The 20,297-nt window shown below is 55.5% G+C and overlaps 1 protein-coding gene across 1 annotated transcript in view; it reads right to left on the bottom strand.

Moving 5' to 3' along the window:
* Window positions 1–15,365, bottom strand: part of LOC114487449 (netrin-G2-like) — a 32,384-nt gene extending 17,019 nt beyond the window's left edge. The window contains exons 1-2 of the mRNA XM_028497376.2: window positions 15,339–15,365; window positions 10,633–11,693 (exon numbers count right to left, since the gene is read on the bottom strand). Coding sequence (XP_028353177.1) covers window positions 10,633–10,941 — 309 coding nt within the window. The 5' untranslated portion in view covers window positions 10,942–11,693; window positions 15,339–15,365. The remainder of the gene's footprint in view (window positions 1–10,632; window positions 11,694–15,338) is intronic.
* Window positions 15,366–20,297: the final 4,932 nt, after the last annotated feature.

The raw sequence follows: 20,297 nt of genomic DNA, 5'->3' as shown, positions 1-20,297 counted from the left end.
TTAGTTCCACTGTAATGTGCTTAGAGATATCGGGGTTCCTCTGGTTTAGATAATCTCTAAGACCCCTTCCAAACTGCACCATCTACTTGAGATGAGGGATAATTATCACCAGCATTTCTCTATCGCCTACTTTGTGCAAGCACAGCCCGTGTAGCAAAGACGGAGACACAGAATCTGGTGCCCTGATGAGCAGGGGAGGGGAGGAGGTGAAGTGGAAGCAGGAGATATTTGGAGACCAGAGAGGTCACAGGTCATGACATCCCCTCCCCAGATACCCTTCTCTGGGAACCACAGTTAACATCCCAGCTTAAAGGATAAGTTAGGAAAAAAGGAGAAAAAGAGGGAGGAAAGGATGGAGGTGGGAGAGAAAGGGAGGGAGGAGGGGTGAGCATTTGGACTTCCTCCCTCCTCGGGAGGTTGAATGACTAGGGTCTGAGTTTGGGCCTGGACTTTGCCACTCAGTATTAGACTCTCAGTTTTCTCATCTGTAAAATGGGGACAATAAGATAAAGGTTGTTTCCACCACGAGGGATATTTGGGAGGGTTAGATGAAATACTGCACATAGACTGCTCAGCGCCTCAGTAGAATAGATCTGAGAGTCAGAAATAAACCCAGACGTCTACGGTCAACTGATTTTCAACAAGGGTGTCAAGACCATTCCATGGGGAAAGAATAGTCTTTTCAACATATGGTGTTGGGAAAAGCGTATATCCACATGTAAAAGAGTGAAGTTGGATGCTTGTCTGACATCATATACAAAAATTAACTCAAAATGGATCAAAGATCTAACTATAAGAGCAAAAACTATCAAAGCCTTAGAAGAAAACATAGGGGTAAGCACTCGTGAGCTTGAATTTAGCAATGATTTCTTAGATATGACACCTAAAGCACAAGGAAAAAAGAGATGAATTAGACTTCACTAAAATAAAAAAAGAAAATTGTGCCTAAAAGGACACAATCAAGAGAATGAAAGATTATGTGTAGAATGGGGGAAATATTTGCAAATCATATATCTGATAAGGATTTAGTATCCAGAATATATAAAAAACATGTACTACTCAACAACAAAAAGACAACCCAATGAAAAACTGGGCAAAAGACTTGAATATATATTTCTCCAAAGAAGATATATAAATGGGTCAATAAGCACATAATATCCAGCATCATTAGTCATTAGGGAAATGAAAATCAAAATCCTAATGAGATACCACTTCACACCAACCAGGTTAGCCATTATAGTAAAAAGCAAAGACGGAAAATAACAAATGTTGGCAAGGACCTGGAGAAATTGGAACACTTGTACAGAGCTGGTAGGAATGTAATATGGTGCAGCTGCCCTGGAAAACAGTTTGGCAGTTCCTTAAAAACTTAAACCTAAAATTACCATATGGGGACTTCCCTGGTGGCACAGTGGTTAAGAATCCGCCTGCCAATGCAGGAGACACGGGTTCGAGCCCTGGTCCAGGAAGATCCCACATACCTTGGAGCAGCTAAGCCCGTGCGCCACAACTATTGAGCCTGTGCTGTAGAGCCCGCGAGCTGCAACTACTGAGCCCGCATGCCACAGCTACCGAAGCCCGTGCACCTAGAGCCCGTGCTCCGCAACAAAGAGAAGTCAATGCAATGAGAAGCCTGTGCACCGCAACGAAGAGTAGCCCTGGCTCGCTGCAACTGGAGAGAAAGCCCTCACGCAGCAACAAAGACCCAACGCAGCCAAAAATAAACAAACACATAAATAAGTTTATTTTAAAAATAAATAAATAAAAAATAAAATTAACATATGACCCAGCAATTCCACTCCTAGGTATAGACCCAAGAGGAATGAAAACATATGTCCACTCAAAACCTTGTACAGGGGCTTCCCTGGTGGCGCAGTGGTTGCGCGTCCGCCTGCCGATGCAGGGGAACCGGGTTCGTGCCCCGGTCCGGGAGGATCCCACATGCCGCGGAGCGGCTGGGCCCGTGAGCCATGGCCGCTGAGCCTGCGCGTCCGGAGCCTGTGCTCCGCAACGGGAGAGGCCACGGCAGAGGGAGGCCCGCATACCACAAAAAAACAAAACAAAACAAATCAAAACCTTGTACATACATGTTCATAATAATATTATTCATAATAGCCCCAAAGTGGAAACAACCCAAATGCCCAGCAACCAATGAATGGATAAACAAAATGTGGTAGAGCATACAGTGGAATATTATTCGGCCATAAAAAGGAATGAAGTACTGGTACGAGCTACAATATGGATGAAGCTCGAGAACATTATGCTGATTGAAGGAAGCCAGATACAAAAAGTCACACACTGCACGATTCCATTTATATGAAATGTCTGGAATAGGCAAATGTGAGAGACAGAAAGCAGACTAGTGGTTGCCAGGGGCTGGGGGAAGGAGGAATGGGGAGTGGCTGCTGAGGGAGACGGGGTTTCCCGTCTGGTTACACAACATCATGAATGTGCTAAATGCACAACTTAAAAATGGTTAAAAAGGCAACTTTTATGTCATATATATTTTACCCCAACTTTAAAAAATTTAATGGTTAATTTCATGTTATGTGACTATCACCTCAATTCTTTTAATTAAAAAATATTTTTAAATGCCTTCACCACAAGAAAAAAATTTTAACTGTGGGTGGTGATGGATATTAACTAAACCTACAGCGGTAATCCTTTCACAATATGTACCTACATCAAATCATCATGTTGTACAGTACACCGAAAATCAATACAATCTTCTATGTCAATTATACCTCAATTAAAAAATCTGTAAAAGAACTTAGAAGCAGAAACCAAGGGGAAAAGATGTGATGTACCATCATGTTTTTAGCCCTCAGCTTTGTTTTTCTTTGTTTTGATTCTCCTTTAATAGACTACTATAATAAAGGGATTTAAACTTGAAAAAAAGCCTAGTGCTGTGCTGAGCACAGGATATGCACTTGGAACCCTTCTGTCTGCACTGGAGCCCCTCACTTTGTCTGTTTGAGACCAAGGCTGAACCCCAGCATAGATTTTTACCAAACTCCGAGAATGTATCTACAATCACGCAGGGATGCTGGGTGAAGTGGTTAATCTAGCCAAACCCCATCCTTGCACAGTTGGGGAAACTGAGGCTAAGGAGCTGCCCCAGCAGTGAGGAGACTCTGTCGGGGCCCAGCACTGCCCGGCTCGCGTCCTGCACTCATGCTGCTCTGACACGCCACCCACCCCCCCCCACCCCCGCCAACCAGCGCCAGCAGTTGGTGTGTGGGGAATTAGAAACACGTTTTCGTGTATTTAAGCAAATACGCTGTGATGAAAAGCAAATCAGAACCTGCAAACCACAGCTGAACAGAACCATGCATCATCTGCCATTTCCCACTTTCCCCATCACTCCGGTGCCCTCCAGGTAGGAGCTGAGCATGCTAGAGTGGGCCAAGTGGGCCCTGGCCAGGTGTGAGGCAGGAAAGCCTGGGTCCTGGGCCGTGGGACAGGAACAGAGCTTTGCAGCCTGGACCCCCTTGCTGGGGCAGTGAGGGTGAGGGGCCGCAGCTTGGAACCTGCTTCTTTGAGCCTGCCAGGCTCTGTTCGGCCCTGTGGCTCAGGAATTCCATGCCCTGTGGGCTCCCTCAGGTCTCTGCTCCTCCTCTCCTCCCCGCGACACCCTTGGCCTGACCCCCCTGACACTAGAGAGTGGTTAGGAGCCAGGCAGAGGAAGGTGGCATCCCAGCTCCACCATTAGTGGACCCTGGGGAGCCTTGGTCTATGCCTCCAACCAGTGGCACAATAAAAGCCCCGCCCACAGGCTTACAGGGCACGCGGTGGGGGGGGCTGATGAAACAAACAAATGGAGTGGGTCATCCCCTCCCCATCACCCACACACTCTCCCCTCATGTCTCACGGACCCCTGGCTGCATCTCTGCAATTGCAATTCCTTCTGCTTCATCATCACTCTTCTCAATCCCTCCAAGGTCATAGACCACCCCAGCCCAAGGCTGTGCCCCGCCTTCCCCCGCTGAACCCCCGCAGCACATGCTGACTATACCCCACCGTACACGCTTGGCTAATAGGCTCCTCTTCTGTCATTTTCTACTTTTACTTCTTTTGTCTCTCACGCTAAATTCTAGGATGGGGGAAAAAAAATCCCTTTGGGGAAACATTCATTTTGTGCCAGGCGCCCGGCTGAGGGCTCTACACGCCTTGCCTCATCTCATCCGTACGACCTTCCTTCGAGACTGTGTTTAGTTTAGCATCAACCCAATTTTCAGATGAGAAAACCGAGGCTCAGAGCGCGAGGGACTTATCCAAAGTCCCACAACCCAGAAGGGGTGCAACGAGCGTGGGCCCCCGTTTGCCCCATCCCAAACCTCAAGTTCTCATCCACAGCTGGAGGGGCCTGCCTGTCCATCCATCCGTCCACCCCCTGCCTTGTCACACGTGGGATTTAACAAGGCAGCCTGTGTTACACATGCACTAAGGGAGAAAAATGAAAACATATGAAAAATCAGGGCCAGGGAATGTAGCGAGGGAAGAGGCGCGCGAGCCTGGGGAAAAGTTCTAGAACCTCTAAGTCTCTGACACTCTTTGCAAAGGTGTGTCCTCCGGGCCATTTCCCTTCCCCCTGGCACTCCAGAGGCCCTGCCCCCTACCCTCCATGGAGTGTCTGGACCCAAACTCACTCCCTTAAGAAAAGTAAGAGGCCAGGAGCTCAGCCGTGTGGGCCCGGCCCTCGCAGGCGGCGCTGCTCCCATCCTGTCACTTGTCTGTTCCCCAGGAAGGAGACTTCACCAAGCAACAAGATGTCATGCATGGAACTATTCTTGTCCCAGGCTGGACCCTGCCTCGGGCATTTCAAGAGACTGAGTGGCTTTAACTAGGGGCTGGGGGAGGCTCAGTTTCCAAAACCACGTCCTGCTTCAGGACAGAACTGTGCAGACCTCCTGGTGTCAACTGATTGAAAATCCTACAGAACAGGGACTCAAATGGAGATAAGTAGAGGCCTTTGGTGCCTCCTCTGTCCTGATTGAAACCCTAGTTATTCCTGTAAGAGTCAGCCCCAATCTCTCCTCCTCTGAGAAGCCTTCCTGGATCACACTGTCCCTCCACCCACCCATCCGTTGGTTCAGTAAATGCCTTCTGAGCATTAACTGAGCCAAGAGGGAGGGATGCAAAGATGAACAAGGCAGCCCTGCCTCTGGGGAGCTCACAGTCCAAGGGGGAGGCAAACATCAGGAGTAGAATAATGAGCATGGACTGACCACTGACCCCAGGCACTGTGCTCATGACAGTTCCAAATGCGTATTCTATCAATAGTCCCATTTAAGGAAATGAGACTCAGAGAGGTTAAGCTTCATGCCAAAGGTCACACAGCAGGGGGATTCCAACCTCTACCTCTCTGCCTCTAGAGCCTGAACTCTGAACCAGTAGGCCACGTCTGTAAGCCTAATGACACAGATGTGACCAGATGGAGCCTTCTAATCCACCTGGGCTAGGGAGTCAAGGAAGGCCTCCTGGGGGAGGTGGGCCCGACCTGAACCTCGAAAAATGAGGTAATCTAGGTAAACACGAAAGCCTCGGAAATGAAGGAAGCCAAGAAGGCGGAGGAGGCAGCACGGGCCAAGGCAAGGAGGCAGGAAACTCTGTGGTGAGCTAGAGCATGGGGGGTGGGGGGGAGCGCGACGCGCCCTCACCCTTCTCAAGCCCCTTCCATCAGGTCTCAGTCTCACCCCCTCCCAGTTAGCTGTGCACCACCCTTAACGCCTGCTGTGTTTCTCTTGTTGCTGATTTGGATTTGCAAGAGTTATTGCACGGTCCCACCGCAGCTGTACCTGGCGTGAGGTACGGCGTCATCGCACGGTCCCACCGCAGCTGTACCTGGCGTGAGATACGGCGTTATCGCACGGTCCCACCGCAGCTGTACCTGGCGTGAGGTACGGCGTTATCGCACGGTCCCACCGCAGCTGTACCTGGCGTGAGGTCAGCCCCGGAAACGGGACGGGAGGGCTGTGACGGGGAGAGGAGGGAGGGGTGGGGAAGGGTGTTCCCCAGGCTGTCCTCTGTGGGTCTGGGGACAGAACGCAGAGGGGAAAGGAGACCTGAGCCAGTGGGCTGGTGAGCTCAGTGCTGCTGGATGGAAACGTTTCGTGAACATCAAGGTCTGGCAGGAGGCGCGGCATCTGTGACCTTGATTCTGCACGTGGTGTTCACGTGGTGTTCAGTGTCATGGTGGGGAGGGGCTTGAGGCCCCCGGGGCCCACCTGCCCTCTGCAGTCATCAGCCCAGCAGACCCCGTGGGGTAGGGATGGGGCCATTTTCTCTGCGTCTGGGTATACGGAGGCACAGAGAAGGCAAAGCAGGTTCTGAGGAAGACGTGGTGCTCTAAGATGCAACTTCATGACCACCTCTGGGTTTTCCTGTGCACCAAGACCCAGGCACCTCTGTGTGCTCGAGTCTCCTTAGGTGAAACATTTAATGTTCAGCTATTTCACCGTGGAAAAACCAAGATGCTCAAGACTGGATCAACGGCACTATCAAAGCCTCACCCTAGAAGAGAACTTGCACTCTTTAAGCACTTTCAGGTATTCTGAAAGGCACTTCCTTCTCCCAGGAAGTTGGAGAGGTGGGCAAGGCAGCCATGTCTCATTACGTGGGGAAACTGAGGCTCAGAAAATGGAAAGACTTGCCCCAGATCACCCAGCCCACAAGCAGCAAAGCTGGGATGCAAGCTCAGGTCTTCAGATTCCAGGCCTGTGGCTCTTGTCGGGATAGCACACCACCTTTCTGGAACCTTCCACCAGGTCTCCAACATTCAGGAATCTGAGCTCCCAGTTTCACCCCTCCCCCCGGGACCTCCACTCCTCCTGCTCTCTGCCTTTCTCCTTCAGCAGTGGCGACACCTCCTTACCCTGCAAAGGTCCCGTGGGAACCACAGGCCTCCTGTCTGTCCATCATCAATAATAAGTATCACCCATCACCGACGGATCATGTAGAGCAGCGTTCCTCAGAGCATACCCTGCGTGCATCCGAATTACCTGAACTTCTCGTTAAAATGCTGCTTCTGGCTCAGCGGGTCTGGGGCGGGGCCCGGGGGGTCTGCATTTCTAACGGGGTGAGTCCAGGGACTACACTTTGGGCAGCAGTGTGTAGCTAGCTGTGGGATCATTTTCAACACCACCTGCCTGGTCTAGGCCCCCCACCCTCTTTTCTCACCATCTCTCTCCTGAGGCTCAAGGCGCGAGCACAGGGTTTCCCCCTTCCTTTCATGGCAGCGCAGGCAGCTGGCCGGCAACCTCTCTTTCGAAGCTCTGGGGGGCCGCTCCCCACGCCCAACGGTGCCCTCCCCCTCCCAAAGGGGTCCTGCTAGGGGCTGAGAAGCCTTTGCGGGCGCTGCATTTCCCTCCTTCTCCCTGGCCCTGCAGCCTCGGAGGGCTGGCCCTCTCCAGCCAGGCCCTGGGAGTCAGGGGTGGGAGGCCACCCGCCTTCTCCCGCAGCCCTCATTGAAATTTTGCCCTTGCCCAAGAATCCTTGGTTGAGAGCTCAGCCCTATTAATTCTCATTGTGCATTTAGAGCCAATAGGTTTTTTGTTCATTTATCTTGGTCTTCCTCCCCACTCCCCTTCCTCAGCAGGCTGGAGTTTACAGTTCTCAGGTGGCCTTGCGGAAGTACACAAGCCCAGAGGGGGAGAGAGGGTCTGCACACTGAAGCCTGAAAGGGGCAGTCGTTCCGTGGCCCCTCTTGCATCCTCAGGGTGCCCCAGGGCTCACGCTCTGTTTGGATGGATGTTAGGACAGGCCCAGCACTCGCCGCAGGAGGGGTGCCAGGAAACAGGGACCCACTGGGCTATTGTAAGGCTAAGGGGGCAGAGGGCCACCTGGGTACCACTAGGGTGCCCCCTGGTGGCGCCACCGGCCATGGCTAGAGGAGTGAAGGCTTCCTGAGCACACATCCACCACCTGCTGCCCTGAGACCAGGAATACAGGGCGTGGTGTCCCCCAGGCTGGAGAGAGGCAAAGAGACAAAGGCCCGGACACCACGAAGGACATAACAGCCACAATAATAAGCAAATAACAGCTACCACACATTGAGTACCTACTACGTGCCAGGACACCCGTGGCGGGGCTACATCTTTCCACTGGCACTGTGACGTGCCTACACCATCATCTCTGCTTCACCGAAGCTCAGAGAGGGAAGGCTGGGCCGTCGGGTGCATAAGCACGGGGTCCTGGCCACGTACAAGTTCCCAGCCTGCCCTCTAGACCCAGTGACCTTGGCGGGATTTAGCCAACGCTTTCTAATCCCTGCAATGCGATTAGAAGAGTCCCCACCTCAGAGCATCCTAGAGAGGATTTAATGAGACATGCACAAAACCTGCTTAGGGAAGCTGCAATAAACAGTGGGGTGGGGGTGGGTGGCCGAATCCATCTGGACGTGGCCCCCTCCTCCCTGCAGAGCCAGCCTAGGCAGCGCCCCCATCCTCGTCGGCTGCACATTTGTAATCAAGGGCAGAGCCGGAAGGCAGCCCATCATGAAATATTTAAGTCCATCAGACAGGTGTCAGGACACTGAGGGAGATGCTGTTCTTCCTCCCCTGCCCTCCTCACCGGTCTTCCCAGGAGAGGACAGGAAGGGCATGAATGCTCCTTGCACAGCTCAAGGACCCATGGCGCGTGGTATCAGGACTGTGGCGGGGTGACCACTCCACCCCAGCAGCTGCCCTGGGTTCTCTGTGTGTGAGAGTGGGGGCAGGGCGGAGGCCCAGGGCCAAGGGCATCCTGAGCCAGCTTTGGCCAGGAGAGGGCCTCAGACTTGCATCTGATGGTCATCTCCACCCCTCAAGCCTTGACCAGAAGCTGGTCCAGTGATTTATGATTTAGGCACCCCGCCCCACGGCCCCGCCCCCAGCACATTAAGACGATTAATATTCAAAAGAAGCAATACAGTCAAGACTCTAATCCAAGAGGCAGCGGTTGACTCTGCCCAGGGAGTGTGTGGAGAAGTCTTTACACGAGCTGGGGTGGGCAGCCAGCTTCAGACGCGGACTCAGAGCTGGGCTCCCCCGGTGCTGGCCTCGGCCCTGACCTTCAGGGCCCAGCCCCCTTGCCTGTCCCTGAGCCAGCAAAGCCCTGGGGTCCTCCGTGCGGTGGGACGCTCCTGGCCCTGTGCTGCTCTCTCCTCCCTCCCTCTCTCTCTCCCCAGCTAGCTCCCCCCAGCCCAGCCACCACCCACAGTGACAGCCTCCCGACTGCTGACCATCCAAGTGGGAAGCTACCTTCCCAGGCTGACTGCTCCAGGATAGGACCCGAGCGCCCCACGGGACTGAGGCATCCTCAGAGCCCAGTGGGGACACCGGCTCAGTCCAGCCATGAACCCAGAGACCTGGAGGCTCCCCTCAGGACACACGAAGGCAGCAGCCAGCCGAGGATGACGCTGAGCCCTTCCTGTGGCTCCTGCAGCCTGGCTGCCCTGTCCAGCCTCCTGCCCGACCCGGGGCTCTGCCCAGTGGGAAGGCGTCTCTAGGGAGGCAGATTAGCTCAGTGACTCTGGAGCCAGCCACTCCAATCCTAGCTTCATCACTTCCTGGGCTGTGACTTTGGACCTCAGTTTCTCCATCTGTACAATGGGAACGACAATAGCTAACACCTAGGGGCGCTTGCTCTGTGCCAGACCCTAGTCTGAGCATTTTAGGGTGCATTAGCTGACTTAACTCCTTACAGCGACTTGAGTGTGTGCTATTAGTGTACACACTTTACAGATGATGGAGTGGTGGCCCAGAGATGCCGCTGGTCCAGAGCTCACCCCCTGCAACTCCTACTTTGTACAACACAGGATCAACCCAGCTCAGCTGAGCGGAGGACTCCATGGAATGACTCGTATTGAGCTCTCAGCCTCCACACTCAGGGGCTTGCATAAATGATCCCCGCTATTATTATTGTTGTTGTTGTGGTTGTTGTTAATGTTACTTGAGTACTGATGTACTCCGTGGCTCTGAGACTCCATCTTTCTCTAACTAGGCACTCGAGTGACAACACCTGAAAGTCTGCCTTCCCCCTGACTTAACCAGCGACCGTGGTCACTGCACACGGGGGTGGAATCGGAAATGGCACCAGCCACCCCGCCCGCCCTGCTCTGACCGCCTCCGTCCTCCCTTACGAATCCCCTCTGCGCTGCCATCAAACCTTCCCCCGCAAAGTGCCAGCTCGGTGCTTGGCATTCCCTCGCTTGGCAAATCTGTTTGCTGGATTGGATTGGGCGGACTAGGAGGTGGCACCACAAAGGGACGAACAGAGGGGTGTCAGAGTGCAACGTTGCAAATAGCACTTTGCTCGCTCGCCCAGACGCTGACTTCCTGCGAGAGAGGCGGGGCTTATCTGCAAGGCTGGGGAACTGCGACTAGTACTGTGGTTTTGCCAAGAGGAGAGGATCTAGCCATCACCTGGCCGAGAATGTCCCCACCCCAAAGAACGATGTCACGTGACCCCAGCATCCTCCGGGCCGCCTTTGCTTTGGCACGTCTCCAAGGTGGGACCGAGACCTGATCCCAAACCTCCACGCGGCAAAGTCGACCTCGCATCTTGGCCCTCCCGCTCCGCTCGCCCACCCCAAGGCTCCGGCCCAGACCCCCACCCGCTTGGCCTGAGCGAAGCGGGGTGGGGCTGACTTACGTGAGAGCAGAATCTCTCGGGGGGGTCTCCGCACGTGATGCCGGAGGGCTCCACCTTCACCTTGACATAGTCCTTCAGACGCATCGCCCTGGGCTGGCAGGCGTAGAACTCCCAGGTGGGGCCTTCATCCGTGCTCACCCAGGACTTGCAGATGTCGTAGTCCCCAGAGGCCAGCGGGAGGCAGTGCAGGAGAAGAGCCAGCAGGTGCAGCATGGCGGCGCGGTCCCCGGGGGCGAGGCCCAGAGAGGGACGGGAGAGGTGGCGACTGGGCCAGGAGGGGCTCGCAACCTCAGCATGGAAGAGCCACATCTACCAGGCGACGGAGGCCGGACGTCCCAGGGACTCTGCCAGGTTGCAAACGGCGAGGAACTTGTTTTGTCCAAGAGGCCGATGTGGAAAACTCAGAGCCAGTGTTTCTCAGGCTCTGCTGACGGGCAGATCGAGAAGTTGCCCCCAACTTGGCGTCCTCCTAACCTTGGCATCACACGTCTCCCAGAGGTGAATCTGATCAAATCAGGCAGACTCTCAAATTGCGACGGTGGATGGAAATGGAATAGGGAGAAAATCCGCAGGGATCTGGCATGAGGCCGGATCAGATTGCTTTTAATTTTTGTCCTTCCAATCAACCCGGGTCTTTAAAGGGCCCTTAATGTGTGATGTGCTCAACGCAACTGCAAAACAACCCTCCGGCCTGCGTTGTAAAGATAAAATAAAATCAGGAGGTGTACCTGTTAGCTGCAAACACGTTCCCTCTACGGGACTGGACTTGGCATTTTGGACCAATAAAAGAGATTTCTTTTCATATGGGCTTAGAGTGACAACAATTGTGCAGCTGGACTGGAGCATAAAAGAAGCGACTGAGGTGTTAAGTGGGGGGCAGCTTATTTGCTCGCCGTTGGCGGGGACAGACGCTAACGGGAACCAGCTGACCTTGGCTGGTAGCCAGCGGCAACTTATTAGGAAGTTTCTGAGACTTCAGCTCCCAATCCATCCAGGTACCCGGGGTCTGGCTTGTCTTTCATTGTAAGCAGGGAGGAGAGAGAGCTCGTTACCAACAACACCTGCAACAAATTAAATAGAGAAGAGGGGGGGTAAAGATGTATAAGAACAAAAGGTCTCGGGCAAAACGTGCAAAAAACGAGGCTGCGTTAGCAAGGTGTCCCGAGGAAACTGGGTTATTTTCATTCATATAGGAGATGCACATTTGGAGATGGGGCACGTTATTAGAAAGGTGACGCGCTTTCTCCTTATTCACGGGGGTGCTGGGGCCAGCAGGAGTGCCCCTGTTTGGGGTCAGTGACTTTCTAAAACAGCCCCGGGAGCCGAGACTGACTGGTGGCTTTATCATGGCTGACAAGTCAAAATGTCAAAACCGCTGAAGGCAGAGACGAGGCTGTAATTACAGGCGCCGATGAGGCCGCGCGGACAGGTTCAGATTAAGGACGGTCCGCGCGTGGGCCAACAATTAGGAACTGGGTGCCAGTGAATATAGCTCCAAAGTTCTGAAATGGTGAATTTAATTTTTAACGGTAAGAAACCAGGCATGTCGAAGACGGACGGAAGTGACAATGATCTGTCAAATTAGCTTTTTCCGATCAAGGCCAAACTTGTACAATCATCCCTGAGAGGGTATGTTTATAAACAGGTCACCATTATGATTATTGCTTTACTATTTTAAGCTACCGGTAATTATTTAAAAGCCCTCAATAGACATAACTAAGATGAATGTTATGTTGCGAAAAACACGACTCCGATCGTGTGGGGTGTCCAGGACACCTGATATATCACCAGGAGAATTTGGTCCCAGTGCGGGATCTGGCCAAAAATACTAGCCAATAGGGCAAAGGTTACTGCAATGAGTCACAGCAGAAGCGCGTGTGTTATTATTTCTGGTTATCATGTCTATGATTATTGCATCTAAATGCCCAAACTGCTGACTCTTCAGCCATTGTACCTAGAAGGTCCTGAAGAGTTAACTACGTTTCCATGAACCTCCATTCTCCACCCAGACACAAACACACTCCTGCCAAAAATGACAAACCAGAGCGGGGGGACATCGTCCAGATGGGGGCTGGCCGCTCCGCACCTCCCCAGGAGAAGTCCCCGGCCTCTGCCCCAAAGCTCCAGGCTGGGGGCAACATAAATCTGCATGAAGGCAGCCCCTGCCCCTCTCTCTGGCTGAAGGGCTCTTGATGCAGATGAATGAGCCGAGGGGGACACATTTTCACATCTCACCCCTGGCTGTTTAAAGAGAAACAGTGTTACAGAGCCTGTCCAGCTCTGAACGTGCTTCTCGCTAGAAAACTCTCAGAAAGAACCCGCCTGGAGACTATTTTTACAACCTGAGAAAATGTAGTAAAAATAAGATAGCGCGGCCGGCAAAGGTTTGGATACCTCTCTCTGAGCTCCGCGCTGCCCAGCAAACAGCACGTTCCTAACTCTTTCTTCCAGCCGCGGGCTCCTAACTGTGCACTCCCAGGTAGGGCGCCCCTGATGTGGGACACCAGGGCGCCGGGCTGCGGCTCGCAGGGTGGGCCCGGACGCGGGCTTCCTTCGTCTGCAGGACCAGTGCTGCTCCCGGCCTGGACCGCGCTGGACACAGGCGGGCGTGGGGAGGCAGTGAGGCCCGGAGGCCAGGAGGCCCGCGAGATCGAAGAGGCAGCGCGCCTCGCAAACCTATTAATCGCTTTGCAGTTCTGCAGGCTTCAATGCCATGCATTCCCTGGAAAATGGAGTGGGGGGAGCCAACAACATCAAAATCTGCGGGGGGGAGTGGGTAATAAATGTGTTTACAGCTAGTCAATCAATTGGGCGTTGCTGGCATCGTAAGGGAATTGTGAGCTCAGCATGAGAATGTTACAGTCAGTTTCTGCCAAACAGAAAAAAAGGGAGGGGGAGAGATGCAAGAGTCTTCGCAACAGCGAGGAGGAAAGCACGGAGTGAGAAGCCAGTGTGGGAAATTTCAGAGTAAGAGGTTGTATCCCGGTGGGTAGTTTTCTCCTTGGAAAATAAATCTTCACCTGATATTATTAAGAAACTGCAGCTCCCAGAAACAAATAGAATCAATGCGCTTTATTTTCTTTTAAGAGTCCTCAGGAACCGAGGGGGGCTGAAAGCCAGGTTATTAAAACCCGAAAATTAGATTTTACCAGGATTTCTGAACTCAGATTTCTCTGTCTTATTGAATTAGCGCCTCTCGAGCTGGCTGGGCTGGAAGCAGGCTCCTCCCGGAGTTGCCGGCTGCGCCCTCGCCTCGTGGGAAACTTGCCCTGGAGGACGCGGAGCCCCTGGGGGGGGGTCCCTGGAGAGGGGGAGCTGGGGGCTTCTCCCAGGACCCAGCCCACCCCCAAGTTTCTTCTCCTTTCCCAGCGGGGACAGCCGAGGGGGGTGATATCTGCCTTCAGGGGCGGGTGCTGGGAGCCAGGAAGGAAAGGGGGGCCCGCTCCCGGTCGCGAGATCACCTTCCAGTCCCCCCCCCCATCCTCCCAACCCTAACCCCTCCCTCACCCCGCGCCGGTCCAGTAGGTGCCCCGCTCAACGCCGCATTTCCGACGGCCCCGGTGCCCCCAGCCCCGGAATGGGAGCCTTCTCGGGCTCCCGGGCGCCCCCCACGCCCTCTGAGCGCCCGGACAGCCCCGAAGAGTTGAGCGCCGGGGGTGGGGCGCGAGCAGGAGGCCTCGGCTGGGCGGTTGGGGCCGGGGGGAGCGGGGGGGGGGTGTGTGGAGATGGGGGTCAGCTCCCAGCCCTGGACGCCAAGGGTTCGGAGTCCGTGCTTCGGGGGGGCTGCAAAGGGCGGGCGTCGCGCGGGGACGTGCCTGGCAAGCCCGCAGTTGCTTTCTGTCTTCGCGAAGTTGAAGGCAAAGCCACGGGAGCAATTCATAATCAGCCTTTAAAAAAGGCCCGGCGGGCGCCGAGGGGCGCCCACACCTGGCACCGCCTCCCTGACTTAGCAGGCGCCCGGCAAAGCGCCGGGGAATGCGTTGCGTCCTCTTCCCCGGCGCCGCCGCCCCCAGCCCGGGCGGACAACTTACTCCGGAGCCCGCGGACGCCGCGAGCCCACGGTCCCCTTCGCGCCTTCCCGCGGCCTCCGGCCCCACCCTCTGCGGGCCACCCAGCTGGAGGCTCGACTCCACGCGGTCCCCACGCCGGCCCCGGCACATGACCCTCCCCATTCGCCCAGCCCTCCAGGGCACGGAAGGAAGTTTCTAGCCGCCGCTGGAGCACAGAGTTTCTCTGTGCATCTCACACACACCCAGTTTTCAGAGAGGGGCAGGGGATGGGAGGACTTTTGGGGTGGCGATTAAACTGGGGTTAGGGGAGCGGCGCGCGAGAAGGGTTAACTTCCCTTCCACAGACACACCAGGCATTCTGGTAACACCCGTCCCCAGCGCTCACTCGCACGAGCGATGGAGAAAGACCCCGGTGGGAAAAAGCCGGCCAGGAAGACGAGCTACTCCTTTAAGATGCCACCACAACCGCACACTCACACACCCCTCTCCGAGCGACTCCAGTCCTCCGCTAGTAACGGCCGCCACCGAATAACTTTTGCATCCGAGCCTTGGCTGGGCCGCTTTAAGTGGCTCCCGGGCCGCGGGAAAGCCTGCATGGTCACCGAAGCCCTTTCAAAATGAAACCAGCCTGGCAAAGCCGCAGCACCCCCCCCCGCCCCCCCGCTCGCCTCCCGGGCTCCCCCCCTGCAGCCTTACCCCGGCTCGGAGCAGCTTCCCGGAGCGCAGACCCGGGAGGCCGAGGACCGCCACCCTCCGGCGCGCGCCGCCTCCCCCGTCCGGCTGGCGCTGGGTGGGGCGAGGGCCGAGGGCCGCGAGCCGGTGCTCCTTCCCCGCGCCGCTCCCGCGGCCGCCGCGGCCGTCAGATCGGGGCTGGGGAGCCCTCGGGCCGCCGGGGGGGCCGCCCGCAGCCGTCCCGGGGACGCGGGCCGGGGGAGGGGCCCGCCCCAGCCGCCCGCATCGCCCGCCCCGGCCGAGCGGGAGGTCGCCGCTAACAAGTGCAAACTTTTGGGGCCCCCTGGGCGGCTCGGAGGGGACCCGCGCTCGGGCGCCGGGCGGCCCCCGGCCCGGGTGGGCTTCGCGGCTGCTCGTCGGGGCGCCGGGGCATCCCCCCGGCGCGGCGCGGGCCAGATGGCGGGGCGTCTCACTGCCCCCCTGCACTCCGCTCCAAGTTAAGGCCGAGGCTAAATCCTCTTGCAGTCACTCACGATCACCATCGGGGCTTTTATCTCTCGGTCTGATCCGGGCTGCGTAACTTCCTCTGTGTGGCTTGAACACACCATCCCACCACGGAGCAACGGTCTTCTTAAAGGTGCAGGAGGGAAATACTGCGAGACTCGGGGGACGCGCCGCGGCCCGGGGAGGGGCTCGGCGAGCAGGCGCGTCCCGGCGGGCCCGCGGCCAGGGTGGCCCCGGCGGGCGGCCGCGGGAGGGAGCCTGCCCTGGGGGGTCGCAGCCTAAACATCTCCTCCCGGCCCGGGGGCCAGCGGGTCCCGGCGCGCAGAGCGCATCCTCAGCCAGCGCGGGTCAGGCGCCGCGGGGCTGCGGCTTCCTTTCCCGAAACCCAGGGGCCTGACCGGGTGCCAGCGCCCATGGGTGTGGGAGCTGCCCCATCGATCGGCACCAGGGAGGGGGCCAAGTGAGTCAGTCCGCCCACCCCCCAGCAGCCAGAGGCTCAAGGCTGCAGCTCGGTCTACCTCTGTGAAGCGCTGCCACCCAGAAGGCCCCAAGCAGTGGGTAAAAGGGTGGGTGGGTGGACTGGGGGAGATGGGGAGGGGGGAGCGATCTGAGCGCACAACCAGAGCCTGAATACCAGCTGACACATCGCCGCCTCCACCCTGATGGGCCCTGCTTTTGACGAAGCCAAGCCGGCTCCGGAGGGAGTGCAGACTAGGGGGGCAGGAGAGGCCTCACTCCCTGGTAAGCCTGGGAGGAGCCCGTGCGAGGACTCCTACAGAGCCCAGGGCAGAGGCCAGGGAGCAGGCCACCCTGGGCAGCCGTGGGCTCTTCAGACCCCTGGAGGTTTCCTTGCAGGCTGCCTCCCAGGCCTGTGGGGAGAGCTTCCTCCATCTTCCGGGGGAGACCTGTGGTTTTCAGGTGCTCCCGGCTTCTTCCTGGGGGTGGGTTCTCACTGCAGCGCTCAGGCAGCCAGCGCTGTCATTTGGTGCATCAAGAACAAAGAGCCTGAGGACAGGGAGAGAGAGAGAGAGAGAGAGAGAGAGAGAGAAGGGAGACAGAGAGAGAAAGAGGGAGAGGGAGACAGAGAGACTGGTCCAAGGTCCAAGGTCACAGAGGGTGTCAGGAATAAGAGCAAGATGTGGCCCTGAGTGCCACACCCCTTTGCCACCTCTTACCTCCACCTTAACCCTTCCCTGCTTTCGGCCCCCCCCCGAGCTTGCAGAGGGGGCCGTATTGCTGAATAACGTTTAGACTGTTGTCACAGAGCAGGCAGAGGACGCGGAATTAAAGACTGTCGTCTGCTTTAATAATAATAATAATTTGACTTTTATTGAATACCTGCTTTATGCCAGGATCCGCGCAAACCACTTTATGTGTATTATCCACTGATTCTTCCCAGCGGACCTGTGACTTAACTCCTATTAGTAAAGTCCCAAGTTATAGATGAAGCTTAGAGATGTTAAGTAACTTGGCCAAGGTCACACAGCCGAGATGCTGGCCTGGGATGCAGGGCTCTTGGGCTTCCCGGGGGTGCCACCTCCTGACTTGCTGGTTAACTTGGGGCACGGCACAGAGTGTTTCTGGGCCTCGGTTTCCCCACCTGTGAGATGTGAATGGTGAGTCTTTCCTTCTCCAAAGAGCGGTCACGAAAAGGCCCTCAAGTGCCTCCTCCTGCAGCGCTCTCGGATCCCTCCCTCTAGAGATCCCCTCTCCTCCAACACATACAAAGCTGTCCAGGAGGGCGGATGCAAGCCAGGCCCTGCTTACCTGCTCCCGGGCCTCAAAGCATCCAGTAGGAGAAAGCTCCTTGGAGGAGAAGAACACATCTCAGCAATGTGACTTTCAAGCATTTGGCCTGCAGGCAGTAGCGAAGGGCACAGTGTGGGGCTCCCACGCAGGCAGGGTGAGTGATGACCTGGGTAGGCCCTCAGCCTGCTGTCGCCCCCAGGCAGGGTCATCAATTCCCGGGAAATGCCTTGCTCCTCCATCATCACCGAGACTGGATGCTGTCAGGACAGCCAACAAGACATGGAGGAGGATGCTTCTGATATGCGGTTCACCTAAACACAGTGGAGGGACCCAGGGCGTATTCCTGTTGTCTCCCGGATGGTTTAAGTGAACCGTGTGCAAAGCTACGTGCCACGGAAACAATGTTTAAACTGCCTCTGCAGCCCCCCTCTCCCCAGCACTTCCTGCCTCTCCAACGAGCTGATACTGACCAGCATTTTCAGGGACCCGTTCCCGAGCCTGTCTTCTGGTCCCCCCACCTCCAGATCCCGGAAATTATGGAATCGTGGGAAGAGCACCGACCGGAGAGTCGGAATAATGGGCTTTCTGTGGCTCAGACCCCACTAGCTATGTGGCCTGGGGCCGTTACTGCCCCGCTCTTAGCCTCAGTTTCTCCATCTGCGTAACGAGGGGGGTCGCCCCAGAAGGTAGTCCCTGCGCCGTGATCCCGAGTTGACAGCAGTCCATAGCTACCTCTGGGAGACAGCATCTCTTTCGAGTGACTAACAAAGGGCTTCTTTTCCAAGACGGGAAACAAATAGGATTCCAGCCATGTAGGGACCAGGTGGTCAAGGGATGTTCGTTTTTAAATTTCATTAAGGTATCTTATGACAAATGACCCTTTCCCCAGCAATGAAAGGAAGCTGAGCATCAGGGCCAGGAAAGTGTTAATGAGACTCCCCCCCAGATAATTGCTGGCTCCCCTCTCACAGCAGAGCCTAACGGCCCCTCTTCACTGGTGCGATTTTGGCTCCACTGCACAGTTTTAATTCCAATTGTGTATGTGGAATCTACTGTCAAAAAAGCAACTGCAGAATAAGGCATGTAATTTCGTTCCATCTATGTTTTTTCAAACAAAGGGGATATATGCATATAAAGATACATATGTACCTATACATACATATACACATATGGAAAATAAAGATACCACAGTATGAGCAGGGGAGATGCGGGGGTGACACGCTTTATTACGTACATATTCTTTCTGTGTTGCTTGACTCCTTTACAGTGGGGGAATAGGCATGGATGGGCTAGACAAGTAACAGGAAATCATGAAGTCACGCTCAAAAACGATCTACTAGCTTTGCAATGAGAGGTTACAGAGGAGGTCCAGCCCCTCCGGGGATTTCCGAGAGAAGGCAAATCCTGACGCAGACGGACTCAAAGACAGGCAGATAGAATGAGCGCGCAGCACCGACCAAAGTCAAGGCGGGGCTCAGAGGGCACGAGCACCATGTTCTCACCGTTCACCGGATTCTCTCCATTCTCAGTTATGCCAGACCAAGATGTGGATTTGTGCCCTTGACCTTGAGCAGGTGAGATGTGCTGGAAGTAGGAGGTGAGACCCTGGGAGCTGGCCCAGCAACATCTAGGGGTGTGGGGGCATCCCTGGGCCCCTGACTTCTACGGCCAAGGCAGGGCCAGGAGGAGAGAGGCCACAATCCAAGCCCCGGGCATTCCCCCAAGGTGACACCTCCAGGTGGTGGCAGAGGCTGCCAGAAGCACCCCGACTCCTCCCTGCCCATTCTCTGCTCTAATCTCTAGACCATACTCGCATTAATTATTATTACTGTATTAATCATACATGTGATTAATTCAGTAATGGTGATGCATAATTGATTGCATTTTATACGGTGCCTTTCATCCACGCATCTCCCAAGATGTGCACTGTCTAGAACAAGAGACTCATAAAGCAAGACATGTTCTTAGCTCGCCTGCATTTTTTTTTGGATAAGCTTGTCTTTGCCGAGGCAGGAGGTAAGGGTTGTGGGGCAGACTGGGCTCGCCAGCCCCAGCTCCGTGCCCATCTCCCAGCTCAGGCAGTGCCTAGCCAGCTGGGGACTCCTGCCTCGTCCTGCCTTGCCTCATGGTGGCCATGCCCTAGGAACCCTGCAGACCCCACTCCCTTGGCAGGTAAGCCTGCCTAGGATCCAGCTGCAAGGCCAGGCCAGCTTGGGCTCTGCGGGGAGCCGGTGCCACACGTGGCGCTGGACAAGGGCTCTAGAGCTCGACTCTTTGGGCGTGGGTCCTACCTCTCCTGTCAATTAGCTGCGTGCCCTTGAGTAAGCTACTGCCCCTCTCTGCCTCAGTTTACCTGAATGAAAAATGGGAATAATAAAAGTCTCTCTCTTCCTAGGGTTATTATAAAATTTACCTGCAATGATGCACGTACAGCACTCCAAAGCTGGCACGTAGTATGTGCTCGGGAAATGTGAGCGGTAACTGTGGGTGTCGTAGGTCTGGTTCCAGCAGCAGCTGCTCTGTGACTAGGCCAATCTCTTCTCTTCTCTGGGCCTCAGTTTTCTCAGCTGTAAAATGGGTGGACCAGTCGACTTCGAGGGTACCTTTCGGATCTCAGATGAGCAGGTGTTATAGTCATGGCTGGGATTCAGGGCTTCAGAATCAGGCAGCCCTGGGCTCACACTCCCGCTCACCATTTCCTAGTTGTGTGACCTTGGGCAGAGGACTCAC

The sequence above is a fragment of the Physeter macrocephalus genome, chromosome 13, assembly GCF_002837175.3.
Source record: "Physeter macrocephalus isolate SW-GA chromosome 13, ASM283717v5, whole genome shotgun sequence".
NCBI lineage: Eukaryota > Metazoa > Chordata > Mammalia > Artiodactyla > Physeteridae > Physeter > Physeter macrocephalus.
The sequence above is the reverse complement of the archived record's forward strand: the minus strand, read 5'-3'. Positions and strand labels throughout refer to the sequence as shown.